Source organism: Colletotrichum karsti, assembly GCF_011947395.1.
Source record: "Colletotrichum karsti strain CkLH20 chromosome Unknown Scaffold5, whole genome shotgun sequence".
NCBI classification, from domain to species: domain Eukaryota; kingdom Fungi; phylum Ascomycota; class Sordariomycetes; order Glomerellales; family Glomerellaceae; genus Colletotrichum; species Colletotrichum karsti.
The window spans coordinates 313,046-338,989 of NW_024065905.1; the positions used below are offsets into that span (position 1 = coordinate 313,046).

A 25,944-nucleotide genomic window follows, 5' to 3' on the forward strand; every position below is an offset into this window, starting at 1 on the left:
GGATTGTCAATGTAAAATAGCCCCTTCTGACACACGCGTGCTTCTGAGCGTTGAGATCATGATGCTCGGTTGTCAACGTGATGGGCGGGCATTTCTCGCATGGCCCATGTACTCTCTCGAGCGGACACCTCCAGATGCAAATCCTCGAACACGCATGGCAGTAGTAATGGTCATTGGAGATGCCGCTGCCGAGATCTCTCATGAGAGTGAAGAGAAACAGGTGCCGTTGTCGACGAGTTATTCGCCTGAGAGTGCGATGAAAGAGGAGGGTGTAGAGAGGTTTGCACGTGAGAGCAAGACACAGCGCCGTCTCTGTCGGGAGTTGCGAGGCAATCTCAAAGATGACGTCCGGTATCTGCTGTAGAAAGAGTGTGATTTCTGGCGGAGGAGGAGGAGGCGGCGTCGGAAGCGGACCTCGACCCTCGATGACCTCCTGGAAAGCTGCCATCCCAGATGTCGTGAGACAGCTCGCCAGAGCCGCGCGGGTGAATGTCGAATCCATGGCTGAGAGGCGGCGGCGGTGGGGGGCGAAGGTGTACGAATCACGGCAAGGCCGTTTTTGTTCATCTGAGCACGGCCCGGTGTTCGAGGACGTTTTTCTTTTTCCCTCCTTCTTGATGGAAAGGGTCTGTGGTCTTGTGTGTGACGACGTCTCTTCGGACACGGATGGCTTTGACTCGGACATTTTGATGACTCGGGGCCCCAACGCCCAGATTGGGGGACGCGATCTCTCTGATCACCCGTACCCACGGAGCCGGAGTACCGGTTCCACGCAAGCAGACGGCGTCGGAGTATGCGAATCACGCGCTCATTATGCATTTCAACAGCTGTCATCCTGGGGTTTTGCGGGCATGAGGCTCATCGCGGCCGAATACCGGATCCGTTCACCTGAGACCTTGATAAAGGAATTGCTACCCTTTTGAAATTCCAACTTCCCCAACTGTTGTGTTTCTTCCAGAGTAATTCATTGACTCCGGAATTCAGGTTTCGGTTGTCCTGATGAGGCGAGTGATGAGGACGGAAAATTGACATTGGATGATCACGTCATCCACTGTCAAGCTTCAGCCCTCGATCAGACTATTTTCATTCCTTTCCTTCGAGAACGCGATTCGGAAGGTACCGTGACTGCAAGAATTATATCCAAGCAAATGCATGTCACGATACATGATGTTTTGCGGGAAATTCGTCTGCGAGTAGCCAACACTTTCGAGGTTGAACTAACACGACGGCACGTACCCGATCTGTTGAAATAAATCGCATTTGAAGCAGTGTGCGCGATCTAGGTGGGAATATGATTGGAACTATCTTTCTTTCACCACCTTACTTAGTGAGATGGAAAGCATTCCAAGCCTTGGTAGCCGTCTCATCTCGCTGTCGTTCGCTGCGCGACATACGTAACGGCCTGTCTACTCCGCATTATGGCTTACTGGTCTCCATTTTTGCAGCCTCACGAGATTCAGAGATGACCCAATCGAGAGCGTTTGAGAGTATTGATCATCAGGTGTAGGAAAGAAGGCAGCCGAGAGGTAGTTCAACGGAATCAATTTGTTGATGTTGGTGGCGCGGAAGCAATTTACATCCGGTAGATCACACAATCAATCTCACCCGGAATCATTTTGACTACCTGAAAATCTCTTAGCAACGTCTTAAAAGTTCATATCTTTCAATTTTTGAATTTCAAGGTCTCACCCCATCTTGAAAAACGAACTTGCGATCGGGCTGAATAGGTTGAGAATGATGAAGGCCGCTTCTCAGTTGTTCACATCGCGTCAATTCCCAGGAGTAAACCCCACCATGTCCAAGGTTCAAGATGTCCTAGTTCATCTGCTTGATGAGGCAGACGAAAACCCAGAAGAAAGCCACACGCACAGCAATTGTCACCATCATCATCATAGTCACACAAAGGACCAACTAGATGACTTGGAGCCATCCAGTCACTTGCGACTACTCCAACAACTACTCTGTGTTCGACAACCCGAACCACCTCTACCGGAGACTATTCTTGGCAGGATAGACTCTCTCTTACAGCAACAAGCCTCGCATAGAGTTCTTACACTTGCGGGATCAATCCAACCGACATACACAATCAAGCGAAACAACACCCGAGATGTCAGAGTCGCGCTCTGGCAAGGTGACATCACGACATTGTCCGGCATCACAGCCATCACCAATGCCGCCAACGGCTTGGGTCTCGGCTGCTTCCAACCTTCCCACCGCTGCATAGACAACGTAATTCATTCGTGGGCAGGTCCCCGGCTGCGGGACGCGTGCTACCGAATCATGGAGTCCAGGGGCCGAGAAATCGAGCCCGGCGAGGCCATCGTCACAGAGGGTTACTGTTTGCCCGCAGAGCACGTCGTGCACACGGTTGGACCGCAACTGCAACGCGGCTCGAGCCCGGCCGAGAAGCAGACCGAAGAGCTCGCCCAATGCTATCGCTCCGTGCTCGACGCCGTGGAAGCTTTGCCCGCGACGCCGGATGGCAGGAAAATCGTCGCCTTGTGCGGGATCTCGACCGGATTGTTCGCCTTCCCGGCGCGAGATGCGGCAACCGTCGCGGTCAGGGCCGTCGCAGATTGGCTCGAGCACCACCAAGATGCGTCCATCACCGATATCATCTTCAACACCTTCACCGACGCGGATCATGCCATCTACAAGGACATCCTGGCCTCGTCTCCCCCGCAAACGCCAGGGATCGGGCTGTCGCCAACTCCGCCGATTGCAAATCACCCGCACGCGCCGCCGTTGCCGCTGATCCAGTGCGATTCGCTGGATCGCGCCAGGCAGTGGTTGAGGACGGCGGACGCCGTCATTGTAAGCGCTGGTGCCGGGCTATCAGCTTCCGACGGCCTGGATTATACTTCGGCAGGGCTGTTTGCCAAGCACTTTCCCGGTTTCCTCAAGTATGGGCTGCGAACTCTGTACAGCGTCTTTGGCTTCACCGGCTGGCCAAACGAACAGGTTCGATGGGGCTACTACTTCACGCATCTTGGCATGGTCAGCTCGTGGCCGGAGTCTCGAATGTATGGGGCGCTCATATCCTGGCTTGACAAGTTTGGGGACGACGCGCATGTCAGAACCTCGAACGCGGATGGGCTCTTCGTCGCAAATGGTTTGTCGCCGCAAAAGCTGTCAACGCCGCAGGGCTCATACTCTGTGTTCCAGTGCCTTGCGGACTGCAGGCCCGATGCGACGGTGCTCTCAGAGCCACTCGTTGCCGCCGCGCAGTCGTCGTTGGATCCGGAATCTCAAATCTTGACGGACCCGGGCAGGGTGCCCCTTTGCAGGTTCTGTGGCGGAAAGATGAACATATGCGTGCGGGCGGGTCATTGGTTCAACGAGGGGCCCTTCCAGGACGGAGAGACGAGATGGAAGCAGTTTCGCAGGAATGTCGTCCATCGAGAGGACAAGACGACAGTCATCCTGGAGCTTGGCGTCGGAATGTCCACGCCGGGCGTCCTGAGGTGGCCAAACGAGGATCTCACAATGAGATGCCGGGGAAGGGTGAAGCTCGTGAGGGTGGGCATGGGACCTGAGACGGCTGTACCGTGGGATCTGGAAGACGCCGGCCTGGCGACGAGTATCGACGGTGACATCTCAACTGCGCTGAGAGAGCTGCTCCGCGAAAGCGAAAGTTGAGACGGGGGAAGCCAGTGAAAGAACCATTCCCACGCAAAAACATCGGTCGAGGGGATATGGCGTCTCATCCGTAGCGTCAGATGATAGGACGAAGACACACCAGTAGAGCTTATCCCGTTTACCTTTGTGACCCGTCGATATCTCTCAAAAATGACAGGCCGATGAATCTCAAAGTTGAAATGTCAGAAACGTGCCTCACAAGATAGTAACTGTGGACCTGCATTCATCCGCCACCTCAGGAGCAATTGGGCAAGCGGCTCACCACGAGTTTGATTCGTTCCTTGCAGGCTGCATGAACTCACAACTTTGGGCAAATGCCTCGTCCAGGGTCGGACAAGCTTTTGCGCCGAGAATATCCCAACCCGCGAGAAGATCGGGTCGGAAAATGCTGCTTCTGATCAACTTTTGCCGCGACGTAAACATCGCCAACCTTGCCTCGGCCTGGCCCTACGTTCTTGGCGCGCAATGCAACACTTGCGACGTAGTCGATGGGCTGCCGTACCTAATGCTGATGTTCCATCCCACCTGTCTAGCCTGCCAAGCTCCCTTCAGCTGGGTGTCAAGGCCCTCCGAGTAGGGCAGTATTGGAGTTCTTGGCAGTAGGAGATCAAACTCGCTTGCGGCGCCAGTGCGCGTCAGGACACCAACGGGCATTTTTTTAAAGCCTGGCAACTCGACTCGCGCACCCGCGAGGGAGCGGCCGGCAAATCGTTTGTCCCCACTGACATCATGAGGGGCTGAGCTCCGTGTAGTTGCGATTGGTTAGCCATGTGGTGATTGATCTACGCAGGCATCGAGGCGGCGGGAAGTGCAAATCACCGTGGTCAGGGGCAAGAACCGTTCTCGTGATGATTTGCGAAAGGCGGCGCAGCGACCGAGGCGGAGGACCCACCGGCGTTCCGGCCGAGAACCGGCCGGGCGGGTCCACAATTCTCGGCCCCGAACCGGAACAGCCCGTAGCCAGAGGAAGGGGCTGAGCGATGCTACTCAAAGCCAGCTCGAAACGCTCCGCCGTGGCTGGGAGGCAAAATGTCTGTGAGTGTGCAGTAAAACTAACCCGAATAGTGAGTTTCTCGGTTACTAGGCAATCCGGGACTACCGGCAGCCAGACCAACGTGACGGGAAGATGACTGGACTAAGGAAAGATAGGCACTGATCGCATAGAAACTCATCATCACGGTCTCGTACAAACCGGACCCTTGGGAACAGGCAACCCGCCCCCACTCCAAAAAAGCAAAATAAGCCTGAATTTGCCGTCATGTTTGTAACGTAACCATATTGCCCAAGCTTATTTCCCCCCCGTCTTCCATTCTATTCGAGCGGGGATGCGGTCGTCCTGTTCCAGGTGTGCCACGACGAAGCACAGACTTACCGAATCACAGGAGACGACTCAGGATGCGTAGCAGCGCCATCCCTCTCTACGGAATCGCTCCGACTGCAGCGTCTCTTTTTTTTCATCCAAGCGGTGACCCCTGTATCAAGTCGTCGAGTTGCGCCCCTCATCTCCTTGTCGGTGGTGTCTAGAAGTGCCATTGCTGCATCGGAGACTGGAAGAACCGACACTCCCTGTCCTTGATCCCCAAACGACGCTACGCCCGTATTCCCCAGATCTGCCCAGCGTTGCAGGCCTTTCTCTACCCAGCCTCTTCTCACGATGTTCCTCAGGGGTGGACGCTGTCACATCCACTTGGAAACGAGAAACGCATCCTGGTGAATCACGACATACACCAGAAATGCACCGGCGGCTGATGCCCTTTCCATGGGGTCGTGCTTCGCGGTGATTCGCAAGATCAGCGAAACGACGCAGCCATCTGCGCCTCGTTGCCAGTACGATGCCTGCACCGATCGAATCACGACGCTGCCCGGCTCGGAGTATTTCCCCCCTCCTCACGAGTCCCGACTATCGCCTCCTTGTCTTCCTGCCCTCCATCTCGCACTCTTTAGGCATGGCGCGTATGCTTAATCGTGAGGAAACTTCACACTACGCTGAGTCAAGTCCAGAAAGACCAATGAGGCAAAAACAAACCGCCACAGAGTGTGATACCAAGCATCGGGAGGGCGAAGCTTGCCCTGGCGTGCCTGGCACTAAGCGCTAGTTCCCGCGAAAATGTGCACTGCGGTATGCATAGCATCGCTGCGTCCTGCAGGGACTCGCCGTCGATGCTCCCTTTCAGCCTTCACTTTCCCATTCAGGCATTCCATCCGCCTTCGCAGCCACGAGACCGCATAGGGGCATGAGAAGCCCGGACTCAGGACGATATGACGGGCATAACACTTGTACATGACATCTCAAGTCGAATCCTCGTGCGTACCCACTATCGTCCGCTGTCCTGTCGAGATGCCCTCGGTGCAACGGTTGTCAACGGGGGAGCCTTCAAGGGCTTCTGTTCCAGAACATTGAGATGATAGCCGTCAGCGTGAGACTCTCCATCTCTGCCTTCTGTTTGGCTCACTCGGTCTCGACACCCTCAGTATGGATGAACTTTGCCAAAGACCGAGCGCGGATTTCGAGGCAACGCTCAAGGGAAACAGGCATACCCTCCTTCGTCTCGCCTTTCCCGCAGAAGCACCGCACGGTCGACCTGCTGCGTGAGGTTTTGGATCTCTTGAGGAGGAGGAGGAAAAAGGGTTGTTTGGTCTGGCAAGGGTCCTTCTCGTACTCCAGCATGTATCTCGCCGTGTGCCTGGATAGAGTGATGGTACGGGCGTGGCGCAGATCCTGGAACATCATCCCGCCCAACGGGAATATGTGCGACAAACGTTTTCTGATCTGCGACGGTGTTTCTCACCCTCCCTGCCGCCTCGAGAGGGGGCACGCGATCGTGATGCGATTGGTCCGTCAACAAGGTTTGCACCCCCGTCTCTACAACACAGAGCCTCTTCGACGATCCGAATCGGTAAAGGCCCAGTTTCGAACCTGTCTCCATCACGAGATGCGGTCGCGGTCGCCGTGTTTGGCCTCAACTTTTCCGGTCTACAGTCCAAACAATATGCTTGATCTTGAGTTGCTGCCAGCTGGAATAACTCGTGAAGCACCAGACGGTGGAACGTGTTGCACGACAACCCCCCGGTCTCATCGAGCATCACCATGGCAAGCTGGGAGATTGTGCTGATGTCCTTCCTCCTCCGCGTGGGTGGGAGTTGAGGGTTGCACACCAAGATATCGCGAGAGTTTCTCGACTACAAAAGCAGACGAGAAGCCCGACCTTCTTCTCGCTTTTCCTTCCTCATCAGCATCAACAGTTCACTCTTCAGCAGTCTCTTCAGTTCTCCTCTCTCTTTAGGTTCTTTCTTCCTCCTCCGGCAGGATACCACTAGTTTCAACTCCTCTGGCAAGGAGCTTTATTATCTAAATCAATCAACATGTCTTTCAAGACCGCCGTCGCTGCTTCTCTCCTCGCTGCCGCCCAGCTCGTTGCTGGTCACGGTGCCATCATCGCCGCTCAGGGTGAGCTCGGTGGCTCCGGCATGGCTCTCGGCATCGACCCCAACACTCCTCGCGATGGCACTCGCCGCGACCCCTTCCAGCAGGACTCCACCCGCTTCAAGGGCGCTGCTGCCGACACCTTCGGTGAGACCGTCGGCGCTGGCAACAACGATCTCGAGTCTGGCACCAAGGCCATCATGGCCATGACCGGTGACCAGCTTCCCCAGGTCCGTGCCGGTGGCACCATCGACATGACCCTCCACCAGGTCAACGGTGACGGTGGCGGCCCCTACGACTGCATGATCAACGGCGATGCCACCGGTGCCTCGTGGACCAACATCAACGTTATCACCACTCCCCCGGGCCAGAACTCCCGCAATCGCGTAAGTCACTCGTACATCACCTCATTAGATTGAACAGCAACTAACAGTACCACAGCAAGGTGCCATGACCGACTTCCCCATGCGGGCTCAGATCCCTGCCGACCAGACTTGCACTGGTACCGTCGCCGGACAGAACAACGTTTGCTTGGTCCGCTGCCAGAACGCCGCTCGCGCCGGCCCCTTCGGTGGTATCGTCCCCGTCCAGATGAACCAGCCCGGCAACACCCCTGCCGCGGCCCGCCGCAACCTTGCCCGCGCCGTCCAGGAGACTGAGATGGCCTTCAAGCGCATGATGAAGCGTGCCACCGAGGCTGAGATCGAGGATGAGGAGTAAATGGGTCCGAACTGCACATATTCCAAGATTGAGAACTGGTGGGATTAGTCTTTCGTTGGAGGATTCACTTGTAACAGTACTGGTACTGATAATGAGACATGACTGCCTGCTCTAGCTGGAGTATGGACTTTCTTACACTCTTTTGCTCACACATTGTCTTCGTCTTCATTTCGCCGTGATTATTCTTTCCCTATTGTGACATATCATCAACTCTCCAGCACTTGCTTCCTTGTCTCCCTAACATCCACGATATGAGGGCTGTCATCACTCACGAAATTGCCACCCGGATTTCACCACTTCGAATTGTCGTTTCCTGATACTGCAAACAACCCCCAGAAAGTCACCATTTGCTGACTTATCCGCCCCTTCTCCCAACTTCCTGTCTTCTTCTGATACCAGACGACCCATAGACTTTGACGTTTGTTCTAGTGCATTTCCCCATACCAAAAGGCAGCACTTCTCGACTTGTGGAACGTGAAACGAAACAATGGTCCAGATACCACGGGCCACACACCATCACGACACACAGTCAATGCGCCTGAGCGGTCGCTGCTAGAGTTGGAAGAATGAAACGGCTTCGTTCTCTTCAGACGAATTAGGAAACAATTAAGCTTTCTGTTCCTGGAGAGGGGGATCTGCGCGCCCTCTCCGTCATTATCGGCACTGGCATCCGCACTTCAACTTTCTTTCCCCTGACAAGTTGAGCTGACTTTCGACGCAAACATGTCGCCCAGTCTTTTGAATGCAGACCTGCATGTTTCCTTTCACGGGACGTTGGAAGACCGGGTTGGGTCCATGGATGTTCGCGGACGGAGCTTTTCCTTTTTCTTTTTCTTCGAATGATTTCATGTTTAGGCTCGGTATAACATCCAATGTGCGTAATAGCAGAGAGATGTGGGAACGGGAGACAGAGCCAAGTGGACGATCATGTGGTCCGATCACTATTAAACGGCTGAATGCATTATTGCCGTGCCCGCACTCATATTTTATGATTTGTCGCAATGACGCTGATGCCCCCGAAGTCAGCCCGCATCGTGGTTTAAGGCGTGAAGCATGACTTGGCTAAAGTCTCTGGGCGATGTCATCTTGTCTATCGTTCTAAATAAGGACTCTCAGCAAATCTTTGTTGGAAAGTCAGAATGGGCTTGTTCAAGGAACTCAGATTTGTAGAGCAATGCGGCGCTCTCAAGATCTTCATCGGTGCACTCCCCGAAGTCGCTCATGGCCGCATTTTCCTGACCGCTAGCTGTCATATTGGCATAGACTTTCACAGAGATAGCTCTCCTCAAGTTATGAACACGATGTGCAAGACGCACAGTTCTCATGTCGTGACGTGTCCGGCCAAGCTCGACTTACGGGCTCTGAAGGAAGTTCGTGGCGTAGCATGAACAGCCATATGCCAATATAAAGCAGGAGGCTCAATATATGCGGGATCACTGCGTTCAACAGCACAGAGCTTGCGTTCATTTTGCGCCAGCATGATACGAAGAAGACTGTGCTATTCGATCGTCGAATAGTTCGGATCGTGACGGTCAAGCCGCGAGAAGCGATTTCGACTGTTAACCCTTATGATTCAACAACCACTACACTCTTATTGCGATCAATGAGTCGTCATGAGTGCCTGGTGTTCATATGAACGGCCATCCACACCAGCTATCTCATCAATCGGAGTGCCCAAATTCAAATGACGTAGTGCAGCATGCTGATGGTTTGCGACTAATTGAAGCCATAAAGGTTTCTTAGTGAGGCAGCTTAGCGCCTTGGCCGACGATGTGTTGGTGAGCACGGCTGCGGTTTGATCTCATGGCCTGAATTCCGTCGTACTCCAGCCTTTAATTCGTCTCATCCAGCCCGCATGATACACGATGCGTGCGGTTTGTCTTGAGCGTAATTTAAATCAACGTTGTTCGTGGACATGAAGGAGACTATCCGAACATTTGCCCAGAGTGGAAAGTGTAAATCGATGCTCAACGGAAAGTCCCAGTTGCTGGACATGCTCATCACAGAGAATCTTTTCTAGAAGCTCTTTTGATTTTTTTGCTTTCGGTCTCGCTTTCTTAGAGTCGAGCGCTTCAGTATCAAGTTCAGTTTGGGCTGCAAATGTTGAATCCCTCCAGTCTACATCATGGCTACAACAAGATGACTGGCAGAAACGTCATCGCTACACTCTTCCTCAGTTTTCAGCAACAGCATGGGCAAAAAAAATTCCATACTATTTTCGATGACTTACGTTCTAACGTGTATCTTCCAGTATGAATTTAAGTAGCTGCTGCTCCATGAATTGGAACATTGTTCCTTGTCTTCGTCCTACGGAACTGGTGTTTTTTTCGGTGTCCTCCGGCGGATCACCGAGTTTGGCCCCACATGGGCCGAACGGCCGGTGGAATCAGGTCCCGCCGTGCCCGGATCCGAACCATTCGCTGTATCCATTGGCTGATGCATACATTGGCGTTGAGTGAGACATTCTCTTCGCATTAGGGATGAGTGACTATCCCAGCGGTTCTAAAACCATACCAGGAGGTCGTACGTCGGTTTTCGATCGCCCGATGCCGACCATTATCACCAAATGCAGGTAATGAGCGACCGGCAGCGTATCTCCGTGCCAAGTTCTTAGGTAGAAAGGCATTTGCGTAGGATATTCGATTGATAAAAGCAATCACTAGCCACCGGCCGGCAGTTGTCAGCGCACGTTATCTCTAGCCAAGAGATCTGTGTTTGTCATGCCAAGCTCGCAATGCTTCTTGGCGTTTTCCCGCCCACGCGAGCGAGGTTCCTCAACGCGACGAACACCACTGGCGCTCCACACTTTTCACCGCTCTTATTCTCGGAGCTCGGAGAAGACATTGGGATTATGAGGTTTTCCCCGAAGCTACGCAGGAAAATGGCGACGACAATGTTCAATACGAGATTTTCTTCACAGTTACAAAAACTCGAGCTGATGGTGAACCACCCCGGCGAGATCGCCCACGTTGCCATCTAACTGGATACAGCTGCTTTTGAGTTGCCTGATGGGGTTGAATCCCTCCAGATATCCACTCCTGAACCCCCGTTTCCTGGAGCTCGACTGCAACTCATTACCTAAGACCCCTGAATCCGAAGCTCTTCGAGGCGTTGGAGCTTCCTGTTTTCTTTTCATGTCCGATTGTCTCCATTCTGCTGCGCATGCATAGGACCATTCCAATGCAGGCTAAGCCATCGAAAGATATCAGATCAGATGTGACCTGGTGATAAGAACACATTCATCTGTACACCACATCGAAAAGCTGAAGGTCGCTTCTCCCACGCCCGGGTTCCCCGCGGTTCCGATGCCGGGACTCTGAACAAGACCGGCCCGGTGGGCCCTTGTCGAATCCATCCCGCCAAGACACCACCGATATGAGCTTTTCAGAGGCGAGAACTCTAAGCCCCGGGGCAATGACATATGCGCGATTAGTTTTCCAGAGATTTTCTCTTGCTCGATTCCTCTGTCGTTACATTGCTTGCGGAGAAGGGTCCTGATAGTCGGTAACCGAGCACGCGGACCATGACACGAAAATCGACTAGAACTGGCATCCGGGGTGACGGACCTCGGTGACGAAGCCGGTAATTAATCTAAATAGACAATGCCCAGATTCCCAGTATTCGGCTAAGCCTCTGTAATCACCATCAAGGTGCTTATCAAAACTTCACTCGGTTGAGCCTCATGATCGTCTAAGTGGTTCCAGCATGTGGGATAAAGAGTCGGCGATTTCGTCCTTCCTCCTCGAGGTCCTGGCTCTCTCAACCTCCTTCTCGATCTTGTTTCCAAAGCCAAACAGCGACAAGACACCATGGCGGCTCGGTGGTCAACCCTTCTCACTGCTGCGGCGACTCTCTGCCAGTCCACTGTCGCAGAGCCCGTCTTTCGGGATAACATCTCCTTCAAGGGCCCCTTTGAAGTCGAGAGCAATGGTATCCGGAACATTAACATTGACTACAATGGTTCTCTAGATGGCGAGCTCGCTATTGTCTATGGTGCTTGCGACATCAAGACACCTGCGGACGCCCACCACAAGATCGGTCGGACGCACATTGGGTCTCACCCGGCGGCCAAGCGCCACTTGGAGTGGACCGACCAGAGACCTACCAAGTTCGTCTGGATGGTTCCCGAGGATGTCACCTCCGGATGTCTGCATGCCTTTGTGGACAACCAGCTCGTCGGACGCTCCGCGGAGCACACCGTCAAGAGCCGTAAGATGAGGAAGCGAGCCACATTCGCTGACTCCACCGACCCCATGGGTCCTTGGTTTGATGGTGTCGAGTATCTGAAGCAGAAGCAGCCCGACGAGGTCTTCGTCGCATCTGTCAAGAACAAGACATTCGGTATCTTGGGAGCTGGTATCTCCGGTCTGCACACTGGTGTAAGTCTCGTCATAAGCCGGACTGAGATCCTCTGGCTAACAAATGCTTCAGCTACTGCTCGACTCCGTTGGCATTCACAACTGGAAGATCCTCGAGTCTTCCGACAGGCTTGGCGGTCGCATTCACACCACCTACCTGAACGGAACTTCACCACAGGACGGCCAGCATCATGAACTTGGACCCATGCGTTTCCCGCACTCTATCCATGATGCCGAGACCAACGAGACATACCCCATCAACGACCAGAAGATGATCTACCAACTGGCCGACGTTCTCAACGAGATCAACAAGGATGCCGACCCCTCTCTGCAAGTCAAGTTCATCCCTTGGATCCAGGTGTCCGACAACGCTCCTGTCGCGACCAAGGAGCGTCGCCCCGATGGCACCGTTCCGGGCCGCAAGGAGATCGCGGCCAACCCTGCCCTGCAGAGCAACACCACGTACTCCAACGCCACTGCTGTGAAGGAGGCCATCCAAGCTCTGGACGACTTCAAGGACCTGACCCCGGAGAAGGCCAAGTTCTACGCCACCAACGTCTTCCAGGCTCACAAGCAAGCCGTCGAGCAGGGCATGTTTGACTTCAGCGAGGTCGAGTACCTGAGGTACATCATGAAGACCGATCTGAACGTCACCGACGAAGCCACTCCCTCCAACGTCGTCTGGCCCATGTGGGAGTTCGAGACCGTCTACTTCATGGCGAACGAGTGGCGCACCGTGGACGGCGGCATCAGCCGTCTCCCCGCTGCCTTCGAGAACATCGTCAAGGACCGCATTTCCTACAAGACCAAGGTCTTCAGCGTCAAGTACAACGAGGAGGCCAAGAACGTCAACGTCACCTGGCGCCCGACCGGTGGCAACCCCTGGTCGAAGAACACCACGACCGAGACATTCGACTACATCTTCAACAGCGTCCCCCTCAACGTCCTCAAGTACTGGAAGATGCCCCCCCACTCCAGCCTGCTGCGTCGCGCCATCGAGCGCACCGTCTTCCTCGGCGCCGTCAAGGTCGCCATGCAATACAAGACTCGTTTCTGGGAGCACCTCGAGCACCCCATCATCGGCGGCTGCGGACGTACCGACATCTACGGCATCGGCCAGATCTGCTACCCCTCTTACAACATCAACAGCACCGGTCCCGGTGTCATGCTGACTTCGTACGCCCCCGACGCGGATGCCGTCGTCGCCTGCTCCATGCCCGTCGAGGAGCACATCGCCTACATCCAGGAGGCGATGGTCGAGATCCACGGACCTATCGCCGACGAGATGTGGACCGGTAACTATGAGCGTCACTGCTGGGAGCAGGATGAGCACCACGCCGGTGCTTTCGCCGTCCCCATCGTCCCCCAGCAGCAGCTCTACCTGCCTGCCTTCTGGCAGACCGAGTTCAACACCGTCTTCATCGGTGAGGCTACGAGTTTCACCCACTCTTGGGTCTTCAGCGCTCTGGAGAGTTCCACTCGTGGAACCGTGCAGATGCTGCTTGATTTGGGTCTGGTGGATGAAGCCAAGGAGATCACTCGCACATGGATGGCGAGATGGATCAGCGTTTAGAGCAATTTGGCTCTACGCTGACACTAAAATTTCAAAATGTAGATAATGAAGACCTCGGGGCAATGATTGATGATAGATTTAATTACAGACAGCCTGTGGACATACATGCCTTTGAACATTTTCCAACCTTCCGTGCCAGCCAATTTCAAGAATGAACTGCTTGATTGGAGTTTTTGCCGTATGAGTCTAGAGCGGGCAATAGCCACAAATAAGTTTCAAGAATGAACACCGTCCATTGTGTACAAGTAAGCGGGGTTCGAGAGTGACAACATAGCAAGTCTCGAGTATGAACATGATCATCCCATCAAGGTGCAAAGTGCCATGATAGCCCAGAGCATGATGGCCAATATAAAAGACGTAATCAAGCCGCCCCGACCTGTGGAACCTGACTTAGAGTCCGGTCCGGAAAGGTCGGGTAGAAGTTCCCAGGTCAAGTTAATGCTGGTCGACTGCGTCTCTCCGATGAAACCAATCCCTCCGACGTAATCGTCGAACTTCCATTTCACATTCAAACCGTCTTTGCTCGAAAGCGAATTGAGGTTGTCATCGCTCATCGCAGACACCTCATACCCGTCGCTGTCAATGACGCGACCTTGCGTCAAGCGACCCGTCACCAACTGAGCGTTCGCTTCGTAGCCCATCCCATCCAAGTCTCCAAAAGCAGCGACGACAACGTTGGTCTTGTTGTCCAACGTACGGCGCACCGCCGTTTCGGACCCAGACGCCAACGGCTCTGCCTTGATCTGCCGAGTGCCTACGCCGCCGCCAGAGCATGTCTGGAGATCACTCGGCTGCACGGTCGAGCAGTCGAGATTCGACACGCGCACGATGAATTGGTCATCCGGCTTGATGTTGTTGTCTTTGTACCACGAGTTGAGGTAGTATCCCTGCAGCTGGTTCTCCCAGGCCGTGACGCAACGGACCCAGGCGCCGTCGCCTCCTTCGACGGTGGATTTGAACGGGAACTCATCGCACTCGGTTCGTCTGCCGGCTTCGGCGCCGGTGGACTTGATCACGTCTTTGCAACATCCCCGGCATCCGGAGTTGCGACCTCGCAGGCGAGCACAATCGAGTCCGTCGCCGGCGTATGTGAGAACGATTTCCTGGGCAGAGCGGCCAAGCTTGTGACGGATACCTGTGATCAGTGTCAGCGAATACGATACGTGAACCATGATGTGCAGAACACTGATTGCAACAGTTGCATACCTAGGCAGACGTTGATGGGAATCTAGGTGTTCAATCAGTAAATCTTGTGTGATCTCACTTTGGAGACACTGTCACTCACATCAGGGGCAACGATTGGGCTGATGTACACAAATTCCATGACAGGAAGATCCGATGACGTGGGCTGCGGTATGCCTGTAGCTGCGACATGTTTGCACTCAGTGCTAGTATCGGTTGCAGTGGCCGAAGCGGACGGTATCTTAGGCGTTTGAATCTTGGGCGTCGTGATTGGAGATGGAGTCGTCGATGAGCTCGTAGAAGACGTCGTAGTCGAAGTCCGCGACGTGGTCGTTCGTCGACATTGGCCATACGAGTCGCCACATTCAGAGCCAGATGGGCAACCTAAACTAATTTGAGTTGCAACATCAAGCAACGTTCATAGCCGACCTGACTTACAAACTCCTGGGCAGCATTTTGTTCCTTTACTGCAGCACCTCTCGTTGTTGCAGCATGACCACCCAGACTCGCAGCAGCCGTTCGAGCAACATGTCTCGCCGGGTCTACAGCCAGTGGTGCCGCCATCGCAGCAAACAGCTCCCCCTTGGAAGCATGATTTCCCGCCGCATGTTTCTGAGGTTTTGGGACAGCATTTATCCAACGAAGGGGCGCAGTTGGCAGTGGAAGGGCAACATCCACCCATTGGAGCTGGGCAGCACTCGCCCGCCCCGTCAGGACAGCAGCTGTCGGGGCACTTTGATATTACTGTGTCAGTGGAATCAAACAATTATTTGACAGTGACACAAGAGACGATGAAAGACTTGAACTGACGCATTTTTTGGAGGAACCGCAGCAACCGTTACCACAGTATCTTGGGCTGTTACTGGGACATGTCTGTCGACCGAAGAGCGAGCGCGCGTCCAGAATACTACTAGAGTTCTTCAGTATAGAGAGGTCTTTGAGTCCAGGATGAACATTGTTAGGAATTCCAGTTTCTCTCTTGTCGAAAAGAGATTGGAGTTCCGCAATGTCGGGGTTGTGATGGAAGCCCAGTAATGCGAAGACACTAGCAATATTGGTAATCGCTAGCCAGAGGTAGACGGCTCTCGCCATGGGGAGGGAAGTTGCCAAAAGCACACAAAGAAATATCAGTTACTAAGAATTAAATGTGAAGATTATTGGCGGTTCTGGGGAGATCCAGGCTTGGATCAAGATTTGGGAGGAAAGCCCCGTACGCTTTTAACCACAACAGCATCAAAGGAAGAGGCTCAACTTAGCAGAGGGGGTACCCTCTCATTCACATAAAGTGCAATCCAATTCAGACCGCCGGGAAAAGATAAGGTGTGTAAGATCTATGTGATCTTGGCGCAGATTGGCTAAGTCGGGGTCTAGTTGCACCGAAATATGTCATTAGAAGGGAAAGCTGAACATCGCAACCAAGACCACTCGGTTAGTGTTGCGTGGTGGCTGACCCCAACACCAATCACTCAGCACCATCGTTCCCCTCTTGCAGGTATGCCATGCACAACCCCTACAAGGAATGTCCAGCCACACTTACATCTTTGATATCACTCTGGCAGGTTGAGTGTATGGGCTCGGGACGAAAGGCGAGGATGGAGCGGCCCGTGGAGTAGGCAGTACGGCCATCATCACCGAGCCAGGCAAGTTCGCTCTGATTCAAACCAATTGTTGGCTTAGGTCAACATGATTCTCTCGTCGGAACTATGTCGCAAGACTTCATTCTGGTCTCAGTCTACATACACGATCTGAAGAGCGAACCGACAGTAATTACAAACGTCCGACACGAGCCGCAGTAGGACTCTCAAACTTCCACTGCTTGCACCAATGAATCATCAACTCCGGCGTGATTGGTCCAACCGAGCGAAGAGCCGGGCTGCTCGCGACGGTTCTCTTGGTGATGAACTCCTTCGTGGTATTCTCGTCACCCTGTGACACGCCTCGGTAGAAGTCCAAAAGCTTCAGACCGGGATTGCGCTCAGCCCCGAGAGCGTTGTTCGCGGTTCGGCTAGCCTCAAGTCGCTGAACCCACTCCGGGAAACTGACAAGGTCGGGAAGTCGACTCTTGCCGTAGTACTGTTGAATGGCGGGGACCAACTTGTCGAAAGAGGTGACCGAAGGGTTGGAACCGGTGAAATATCCCTCGTGGTAGTCCGTCGACTCTTTGGTAAGGCCGCCGACATCTAGACACATCCTCGACATGATTTCCACGGGTACCCAGGAGACCTCGTTCATGCTCGCCAGGTTCTTGGGCAAAGCCTTGATGTGAAGACTGCTGGCGATGATGGAGGGCAGCCATTCCTGACGACTCCATGCACCGCCCTCGGCAAGCGGTCCTGCAATTTGGCCCACACGAACTATCGCGTACGGGAAGTCTCCAGCCTTGGCCGCATCCTCCAGAATCATGCTGGAGACGAGCTTGCTCTGGCCATAACCGAGACCTCCGCCAATCGCCCAGTCGCCCCGAAGAGATTCTTCCGGCACCGGCCCACGATCGGGAGTCCATCCACTCACGGTGCCAATTGTCGAGACAAAGACCATGACGACACGCCTGTCTGCCTTGGCGGCAAAGTCGGCGAGGTTACGGACGCCTTTGACGTGAGGCTCGAACGCTTCGAAGGGCATGTTGAAGTTCACGGCCCACGCATTGTGGACGATCCGGTCGACCTCCTTCAGAAGACGCCCGTAGACTTCCTCGCGTAGCCCCATGTTGGGCTCACCAAGGCTTGTGTGGAAGAACTCGACCTTGCCACTCTTGCTGGGAGACTGGAGGCCGCGCTCTTCCATCGCCTTCTCCTGCTTGCCAGCGCCACCATCAGGCGACCGGTTGAAGCAGATAACCTTCTTGATCTGTGGATTTCGGATCAATTCGTCGAGCAGGTAAGATCCCATGTTGCCCGTAGACCCGGTAAGGATGACAGTCTGCTGATCCTTGCGTGCCTCGGGCCGGTTCGGTTTGGCGTGGATCAGGTTCTGTGAAAGACGCCCATAGAGCTGCTTCATGGCGTCCAGGTTGGGAACTCCCGGGTGGGCTTCACCATTCACCTTGCCGCTGACAATGTTCTGGAGGATGTGTCCAGCAAGCTGGATTGGGCTTGCATGAGCATACATGTCGCGCGCCTCGATGCTGACTCCGCTGTATGCCTTGTCCGTGACTCGAAGACTTGCTGTCAGTATACGGGCGGCGGTGATGATCTGAAGTGAGTCCATGCCCGCAGCAAAAAAGTCGGTATCGGCCTGCATCGTGGGGACACCCAGGTGCTCGCGGAAGAGCTTCTGGATTGACTGAGCCAAGGCAGCATCGGAACTGAGGTCCAGACGAGGGACCTTGTCGAGGGGAATCTCTCTTGGGTTGGCGTACAGTTCCTCAATCTCATCATGGTACAATTTGACAGTCGCCGCTCTCTTGACGCTGCCCTTGTCGGCCAAGAGGAAGGGCTTCTCTGGCTTCGCAAGCATGATCAGGTGTCTGACAAGTCGACCGTGGGTAGCTGCATGCACAGTCAATAAAGAAATTCAGTGCGTTTTCTTCGTGGGACCCTTACCAATTGTCTTGTTCGCCTCGGCCACAATGGGCATGATTCGGTCGATGAGGTCGTCCTCTTGCTCTTTGGTCTTGGGGTAGACCATGGGCTCGATGATGAGGGCGGGCTGGAACTTCCAAGCTCCAACAATTAGGGCGTTCCGTATGTCAGGGTGACCCATGATGATGTCCTCCATGTCGGTGGGGTTCAACTTCTCGCCGTTGGATAGGTTGATGATGTTGTCGGCTCTGCCGTGAAACTTCCACATATGCGGAATGGTCGGATGCGGTTTGTAGAGGTCATTGGTTTTGTACTCCTCAATGTTCGGAAAGGTGTAGAAGATGCCCTGAATAGGCACTTGCTTCGACTTGCGCGTGATGACCATCTCGTACACGTCTTCTTCCCCCGTTGCTTTGCGCCAGTCTATGCCCGAGTACTCATCGTTGTAGATGAAGTACTGCCACAGCTCCGGATTCTTCTGGTACCAGATGCAAAAAGGAAGCGTTCTGCACAATCAGTATGCTTTCTGGCTAGAAGAGACGGCTGTTGAGATTGAGACTTACTCGGTAGCTCCGATGATATTGATCAGCTTTACACCATGTTTGACTAAAGTGTCACCCGCCTGCTGACTCAGAGGACCTGGACGTGATCAGTCAAGTTGCAAGACACTCGTTTGGGAAGATGTACATACCGCCGCCGAACCCGACAACTTTGAGACTGCTTAACACGGCAACGTGATCCGGGCGATGAGACATCTCCTCCAGCACAGAGGGAGGCAGACCAGCCCCGTCTGAGTTGGAGTACTTGATGCACTCTATGCAGAGATCGGGCGTCAAGGGGCGATCTCCGTATGGAAGAGCGAGAGGCTTTCCACTTAGAATCATGGTGCCAAGGAACCCGTAAACTCCGCCGGCGTGGAATAACGGCACTATCACCAAAGGTCAGGGTTTTTTCCGTCGATTGAAAGAACCATACTCACTTGGGCTGAAATGCCTGGATGACATTTTCTCCATAGCCTGTCCCATGGGCACAGTTCCATTCCACTCAGGCAGATGCCGAAGAGCGCTGGTCATTGTGATGGAACCATGTTTGGTGACGATGGGTTTCGGAAGCCCCGTGCTTCCACTGGTGTGAAGCACCACGAACGGATCCCACTCGTTTTCCTGGAGGGTTTTGGTGTATGGAATATGGGGAACTTCTGGCTGAGAAAGAATGGACTCCAGCTCCTCAATCTCAAGGACATCCATGGGCCAGTGCTTCAACCATTCATCGACAACAGCCACGTGAGACTTGGGCCGAGCCACTATGTGGCAGTCGGAAAGCTTGAAGAGGTTCAGTTGAGCCTCGAGCGGGTTTCTTGGCGAAACAAAGAGTGACTTGTATTGTCAGCAAATACGCATTTTCAAGCGGTCTCACAGAGAAACCAACCTTGTACCCAGCCTTGATGGCCGCAACAATCATAATCTGTGGTCCGGTCAGCATACGACATCTCACTCATCTTGTGAGAAATCCGGCAAGCTCTCACCCCGTATCTGATGTCATTTTGCCCAATGTAGCAGATGGTAGGAAACGAGTCTTTGGGAGGTGCACCGTAGTTCTGCAGGATGACCTGGGCCATGTAGTTGATGCAGTTCGCCAACTCCTTGTATGTGATGATTCGCCAGCCATCGCGCGGATCCGAAGTGCGGGGAATGGAGCAAGCTTCCCTCTGAGGCTCATAGGCCGCTCGCTGGTCAACGATGGCGGGAAAGGTAAGGTGAGCCTCAGAAGTCAAGGTAGCGGGCTCGGTGACTTGAATAGTTGTAGTAGCCATGTTCACGATTTGGATTACTAGACTGAGACGTGGTTTTAACACATATGGCAATGTAATCACGCCGCACACAACGGCGGCTGGAGATGGGAGCAACCCTTTTACATATAGACTCGGCATTCCCTCGGTTCTGGTCGTAGAGATGAGACGACACGTGACGATTTGGCGGCATTTCTAAGCACGAGAGGGGAGATACTGGATGAGTTGCTAAAACCGAAAGAGTCTAATTTGCTTAGAAGACGGCTCTACAGCCAATTGAGTTCGGATTCGTTCGTTACAGAGTTTCATATCGGGAAGCTCGGTCGGGGTTGACGCCTTGAGTTTCCGTTTCGGTGGCTTACAAGCGCCGGCCGATAGCATGGACGAAGCGGGAGGACCAGGTGGTCGGGACCGGCGACGCATAAGAGCTGCCGAACGTTCTGATATGTTCATGAGGAGGTGTGTTACCACTTCAACACATTGCAGGAATGCAAGTTTGAATCTTGCTAGTATACAGGCCTAGCTTTTGCCTGTGATGTGCGGCCGGAAAGTGGAACATTATCCGCCACCGGCGGCTTCAAAACCCTCACTAGACTTTACAAAAAGCGGATACGTGTATTCTCTCCGAAGCTCACAAGTATAGCTGTATCTTTCCTTCTTGATAAACATGAAAGCTGACCGAAAGTACGCGTACGGCGAAACAGATGGCCTTGCTATTTGCCGGACCCGCAACTTTCATACTCTAGCCCCCTTGAATTACTAAACGCGATATTCGATCCTTGAATCTCGGACACGTTTGGCATCAGGCCGATGAAGGCACCGGCGGACGTCTTCTTCGTGAATATTCGTCCCATCATCGCGGTGGAGAGCGATTATGCCTCGGCATACCATCGTGTCGTGCGGGGAAGCTCGAAAGCCTGGCCATAGCTTCGACAAGTTCTTGCTTCAAGCTTCTCTCGTTATCGCGACGCACCATGCGGCCTCGAATTTTGTCCGTTACGTCAATGTGCCCGCAGGATGAGCTACCCAACCTTACAATAAGACTTCCGGGTCAGCCGCGCTGGACAAGCATGCTATTGCTGAATAATGCTACGTATGTGGTTCCAGTGACCTAGAATGAGATACTGCACAATGAATAGCATTCTCGTGGAAGCTACCCGCCATCCAGATGAACCGTAGGGGTTTCCATGATGGAGAGCTTGGGATGTATCAGTCGGTAGTTGCATAGTTGCAACCAACCCAGCTCACAGGCTCCAAACCCATTTGCCGTCTTGTATCCGGATGTCCGGCCTCCTCTTTTAAGTTCGGCTATCAAAGTCAACCGGCCCGCGTTCATAGTCCGTCGGTCTGGGTGGAGCGCGACCGCCGAACGGCCGGGACCCTCACTCCGGACGCGTTATCGGCAATGACATATGCCGTATATGTCGTCACAGCCACGCGCAATTCAGGGAATTGGCCAGACAATGGTCCTTACTAGTCACGTTGTTGTTAGTGGCAGCAGCCCTCACTTAATGCCTAGGAATCTTTCGAGTAAGCGTTACTGGACGGGTTTCAAGCTTGAGCCTCGGCGAGAATCTTCCTAGAACGGCTGAGCAGCCGAAACTGAAAATTGCACATGCGTATTCATTGATTTTCTCCAAAGAAGTGAGCGGTACTTATTTCGGAGAACTGCAAAGATGCCGACTTAACCAATCCCAATAAGCATAGCAATTCTTAACATGTGACTCGCCTCGAGTTGGATATGATTTAGTCCGATGAAAAGTTTGGGATGAACCGTTGGAACCGTTGAATACCAAAACACGATGACGTGACATTCTAATGTTGGGTATTGACTACAAGCCATCTAAACGACAGAACTCCAGTCCATTCTATGATAACCGATAAGAAACTCCCAATGCTTCCAAATGCCCAATTCTAGCCTAGTCAAACACATCCGTGACGTAACGGATGTTCCTCAACGCCTCGAACCACTCCTTGACACCCTCGGCATCCGTCTCTTCACCCTTGGCCTTCTCCATCTCAACCTTGATCTTGATGATAGTCTCCTTCGCCGACTCCGCCACGCCGCGAGAGCCACAGACGTAGGCCTTGGCGCCCTGCTTCCAGAGCTCCACGAGCTCCTCGCGGTCCTTCCACATGCGGTCCTGCACGTGCTTGCAGCCTTCGCTCTTGTCGCAGTCCCGGCTGAAGGCGCGGCGGACCGAGACGGCGCCGGCCTCCTCCCACTTGTCGAACTCGTCCCGGTAGAGGTCGTCGTGCTCGGGGGAGCGGCAGCCGAAGAAGAGCAGCGCGGGCGCCAGCGTGCGGCCCGCGGCGATCATGGTGGCGCGCTCCTGGATGAAACCGCGGAAGGGGGCGAGACCGGTGCCGGCGGCGACGCAGATCATGGGCGTTCGCTCGGGGTCGGAGGGGAGGCTGAAGGCGGCGTGGGATGGGCGGATGGCGACGTGGAGGGTGTCGCCCTCGGCGAGCGAGTCGAGGTAGGATGAGGCGACGCCGATGTAAGGGCCCTGACCGGAAAGTGACGGCTCGTTAAGAACGGAGAAGGTGAGGGTGACGTTGGAAGGGTAGGCCATGGGGGAAGATGAGATAGAGCTGGCTTGCGTTAGTGCGTCTGAGATTTGTTTGTGTGAATAGGATTTAACTTACTATTGTCTGACACGCATGGGCGGCATCATAGAAAGGAAGACGCCGATGGGCAACTCAACGGAAGGGTAGCGTTCCAGCAGGTCAAGAACTGAAGCGCGCTTCGCGCTGACCTCATCGGCATAGGCGTCGCCGCCAAGGCGGTTCAGGGTTGCCTTGGTCTCCTCATCCTTAGCGTACTCTGCCAGAGCGAGGAGATTCCTCTTCGTCGCAGGCTGCGAGAGCTCGACGTACGAGCTCAGGAGATCATTCGCCGGCACCGAGCTGTCGATGGGCAGCGAGGTAGGTCCGTCCGTCTTGATGCTGAGATGGGCGTCGCGAGCCAGGTGGAAGCGGCGCATGGCGCGGTGTACGTTCTCCTTGGGGTTTATGGGGAGAACGGCGAGGTAGTCACCCGCGGTGTAGGTCATACCCTCGGGTAGCTTGATCTCGACATGCTTCTTGATGCTTCTGGGGTCGCCGCCCTTCGTGAGAGTCTGGGCCTTGACGACAGAGGCCTCCTTGACATCCTGGCGCAGTGCGGACGTGCGAGGGTTGCTGATGGTGACGTCGACGCCCTTGGTCTTGCTGTCATCTGCGCTCGTGGTCTTGTACTTGTTGGTCAGTGCAGGCCAGAGAACGTCATCCTCCCAGCTCTCGAAGTTGGTGAAGACCTCGCCGGTAGAGGCATCGGTGAGACCGGCCTCGGCCAAACGCGTCGCACCAAGCTGTTCCATGGTGCTGTCGACGAGCCTGGGGATACGGTGGAAGGTCTGCACCCAGTCCTTGTGACCGCATCCGAAGACGGCGTAGGAGACGTCCTTGAGAGGTGCCTTCTCCTTGTCCTGGCCCTCGATCCATGCGACAAAGTGGCCAGCATTGTCGGGAGGCTGACCCTCATAAGAAGCGGTGATGATGACTACCGGCTGGTCTGTCGGCAGACTGCCATTGGCGCTGTCGAGGCAGTCGATCTTGGTGGCGCGGAAGCCGTGAGACGAAGCATCCGACGCAACTCTCTGAGCCAGAGCCTCACAAGTACCGCTGTTGGAACCGTAAAGGATGGTGAGCGGCATTCCGTCCTTGCTTTCAGCAGCTGCACCGTTGGCGTTGCCATTGGCGGAGGCGGGGGCCTTCTCGGGCTCGGCGAGACCAGCCAAGCGACGCTCCAGCGTCGTCGGCGTCAGGTTGTCGCGCAGGATGGCGCGCATGTGCATGTCCTTCGGCTTGATAGTCAGCGTCTGCTTGACGCCGAAGGTGTAGTTCGGGTCCAGAACGAAGTTGAAGTTCTGGAGAAGCATGACCATGACCAGGAGGGCCTCCTGCCAAGCAAAGGGCCGACCGATGCACGCCCTCATGCCGTTTCCGAACGGCTTCCACGAGTTGGGAAACTCCTTGTTGAGGCGGTTGAAGTTGTCATCGAACATGCGCTCCGGCTTGAATTCGTTGGCGTCCTCGCCGTACACGGAGGGGTCGAGTTGGGACTTGGCTAGCAGGTTGATGATGGTCTCGCCCGCCTTGACCGGGTACTTTCCGCCGAGAAGGGTGTCCTCGAATGGCTCGACGGTGAACAGCGGGATGGTGGCGTTGATGCGGAGGGTCTCGCGGAGCACGCCGTTGATGTAAGGGAGCTTCGAGAGGTGGTCGACCTTGATCTGTCCCTTGCCGACGACGCTGTCGACTTCCTGCTGGGCCTTCTGGTAGGCCTCCGGGTGCTTCAGAAGCTGGTAGAAGGCGAATGAAAGGAGACCAGATGTTGTTTCGTGTCCGGCAATCAAAAACGTGATCAGGTTGTCCATGATACTCTCATCAGTCATCTTCTTTCCGGTCTTCGAGTCGACTCCTTCCAGCATGGCCGTCAGCAAGTCGCGACGGGTGCTCCTCTCTCCCTCGGCCTTTCGTGCCTCCAGAACTTCTCTCGCGGTGCTTCTGAGAACCTCAATATCGTCACTGAACTTCTGGTCCCGTCCGCGGAAAAAAACTCCTGGCAGGGGCGGCCTGCGAGACTTGTTGCCGGCCTCGACCAGGAAATCGCCCATTGCCTCAATAAATGGGTGAAGAACTGGCGAATAGTAGCTGTTGAAACGGTAACCCATGGAACATAATGCCAGGGTATCGAGGGTCAATCGGGTGAAATCGTCGGTGACCATAATCTGCGATTCGGAGCCGTATCGTGCCCACTTGAGTGTCAATTGAGTGGCGATGTCGTGCATCTCATCGAACATGTTGCGAATTGAAAGGGGGCCGAATGCAGGCATGAGAACGCGGTGTGCGATGCCCCAATTCTCCTCACCCATTTTCGCCTGGCGTCATAGTTAAGATTTGCTCATGATCACTTTTTTTGGTTCATCTAAACTCACTGTGAAAAGGCCGTCGTGGACGCCATCTCTGATTTCCTGGAGCGGGGTCAGATCGTGAACTTCAAATGAGTGGAATTAACTCACATTTAGCGCCGAGTTGATGGACTTCTTGAATCGCTTCTCATCGCAGGTCTCATTGACCAAAGCTCGCGTCGAGACGACGACGATCGAGCGGCCAGGGAAACGCAGACGGTAGACCTCGCCTTGGCGTGCAGATGTCAGAAGCTTGCCATCGATAAGATAGGGGAGGTGGCCAGGGTCGTAAGCTTACCGTATTGATCGGCCAGCGACATCATGGACCCCAGGGGAAATTCAGGGTTGATCTCATTGATGTTGCCGAGAAGCGGCAGCCCCCAGGGCTCTGGGATTGGTACCGTTTCCGACATGTTGGTTGTGTGATGTGTGGTGTGTGGTGTGGTAATGAGAGAGTAGGTATCACTCCACGGTTATTATTTCTGGTCGAATACTTGGATGGTTACGATGGAGGTATCGAGGAGGTAGCGAAGAGTAGCTTCAACAATAGAAATGATTAAGGAGGAGTTTACGCCTGAATCTGGACTAGACACAAGTTATTAAGACATCTTTCGAAAGGGGATTCGAGCCTGATAATATTCACAATCGCAAAAGACTTGGCCCCATACAACGGACACAGCTAATCTCTTCGTCACGGCGTTGGCGTTATGCCTCGGCCCCGTCATCATGCGTGGAGCACTAGGATGAACGCTGATATCATGCCCGAAAAAAGATTTCCCTTAT

At 54.2% G+C, this 25,944-nt stretch overlaps 6 protein-coding genes across 6 annotated transcripts; 3 read left to right on the forward strand and 3 right to left on the reverse strand.

Moving 5' to 3' along the window:
* Positions 1–2,145: 2,145 nt before the first annotated feature.
* CkaCkLH20_02098 (uncharacterized protein) lies at positions 2,146–3,639 on the forward strand (the record flags this gene model as incomplete). Its single annotated transcript, XM_038884817.1, has 1 exon — positions 2,146–3,639. The coding sequence occupies one exon, from the start codon at positions 2,146–2,148 to the stop codon at positions 3,637–3,639; it is 1,494 nt and encodes a 497-aa protein (XP_038749605.1).
* Positions 3,640–7,002: 3,363 nt separating this feature from the next.
* CkaCkLH20_02099 (cas1 appressorium specific protein) lies at positions 7,003–7,783 on the forward strand (the record flags this gene model as incomplete). Its single annotated transcript, XM_038884818.1, has 2 exons — positions 7,003–7,449; positions 7,505–7,783. The coding sequence occupies 2 exons, from the start codon at positions 7,003–7,005 to the stop codon at positions 7,781–7,783; spliced, it is 726 nt and encodes a 241-aa protein (XP_038749606.1).
* A 3,809-nt stretch (positions 7,784–11,592) lies between these two features.
* Positions 11,593–13,714, forward strand: CkaCkLH20_02100 (L-amino-acid oxidase; the record flags this gene model as incomplete). Its single annotated transcript, XM_038884819.1, has 2 exons — positions 11,593–12,162; positions 12,215–13,714. 2 exons carry the CDS (start codon positions 11,593–11,595, stop codon positions 13,712–13,714), a joined length of 2,070 nt encoding a protein of 689 aa, XP_038749607.1.
* Positions 13,715–14,010: 296 nt separating this feature from the next.
* On the reverse strand, positions 14,011–15,038 carry CkaCkLH20_02101 (uncharacterized protein; the record flags this gene model as incomplete). The annotated part of the gene is made up of 3 exons (XM_038884820.1): positions 14,011–14,849; positions 14,921–14,942; positions 15,000–15,038. 3 exons carry the CDS (start codon positions 15,036–15,038, stop codon positions 14,011–14,013), a joined length of 900 nt encoding a protein of 299 aa, XP_038749608.1.
* Positions 15,039–16,663: 1,625 nt separating this feature from the next.
* Positions 16,664–20,230, reverse strand: CkaCkLH20_02102 (uncharacterized protein; the record flags this gene model as incomplete). Its single annotated transcript, XM_038884821.1, has 7 exons — positions 16,664–18,384; positions 18,439–18,923; positions 18,981–19,056; positions 19,109–19,345; positions 19,397–19,793; positions 19,846–19,881; positions 19,943–20,230. The coding sequence occupies 7 exons, from the start codon at positions 20,228–20,230 to the stop codon at positions 16,664–16,666; spliced, it is 3,240 nt and encodes a 1,079-aa protein (XP_038749609.1).
* Positions 20,231–22,125: 1,895 nt separating this feature from the next.
* Positions 22,126–25,574, reverse strand: CkaCkLH20_02103 (uncharacterized protein; the record flags this gene model as incomplete). Its single annotated transcript, XM_038884822.1, has 5 exons — positions 22,126–22,801; positions 22,856–25,131; positions 25,189–25,224; positions 25,273–25,391; positions 25,460–25,574. 5 exons carry the CDS (start codon positions 25,572–25,574, stop codon positions 22,126–22,128), a joined length of 3,222 nt encoding a protein of 1,073 aa, XP_038749610.1.
* Between the last annotated feature and the right edge of the window lie 370 nt (positions 25,575–25,944).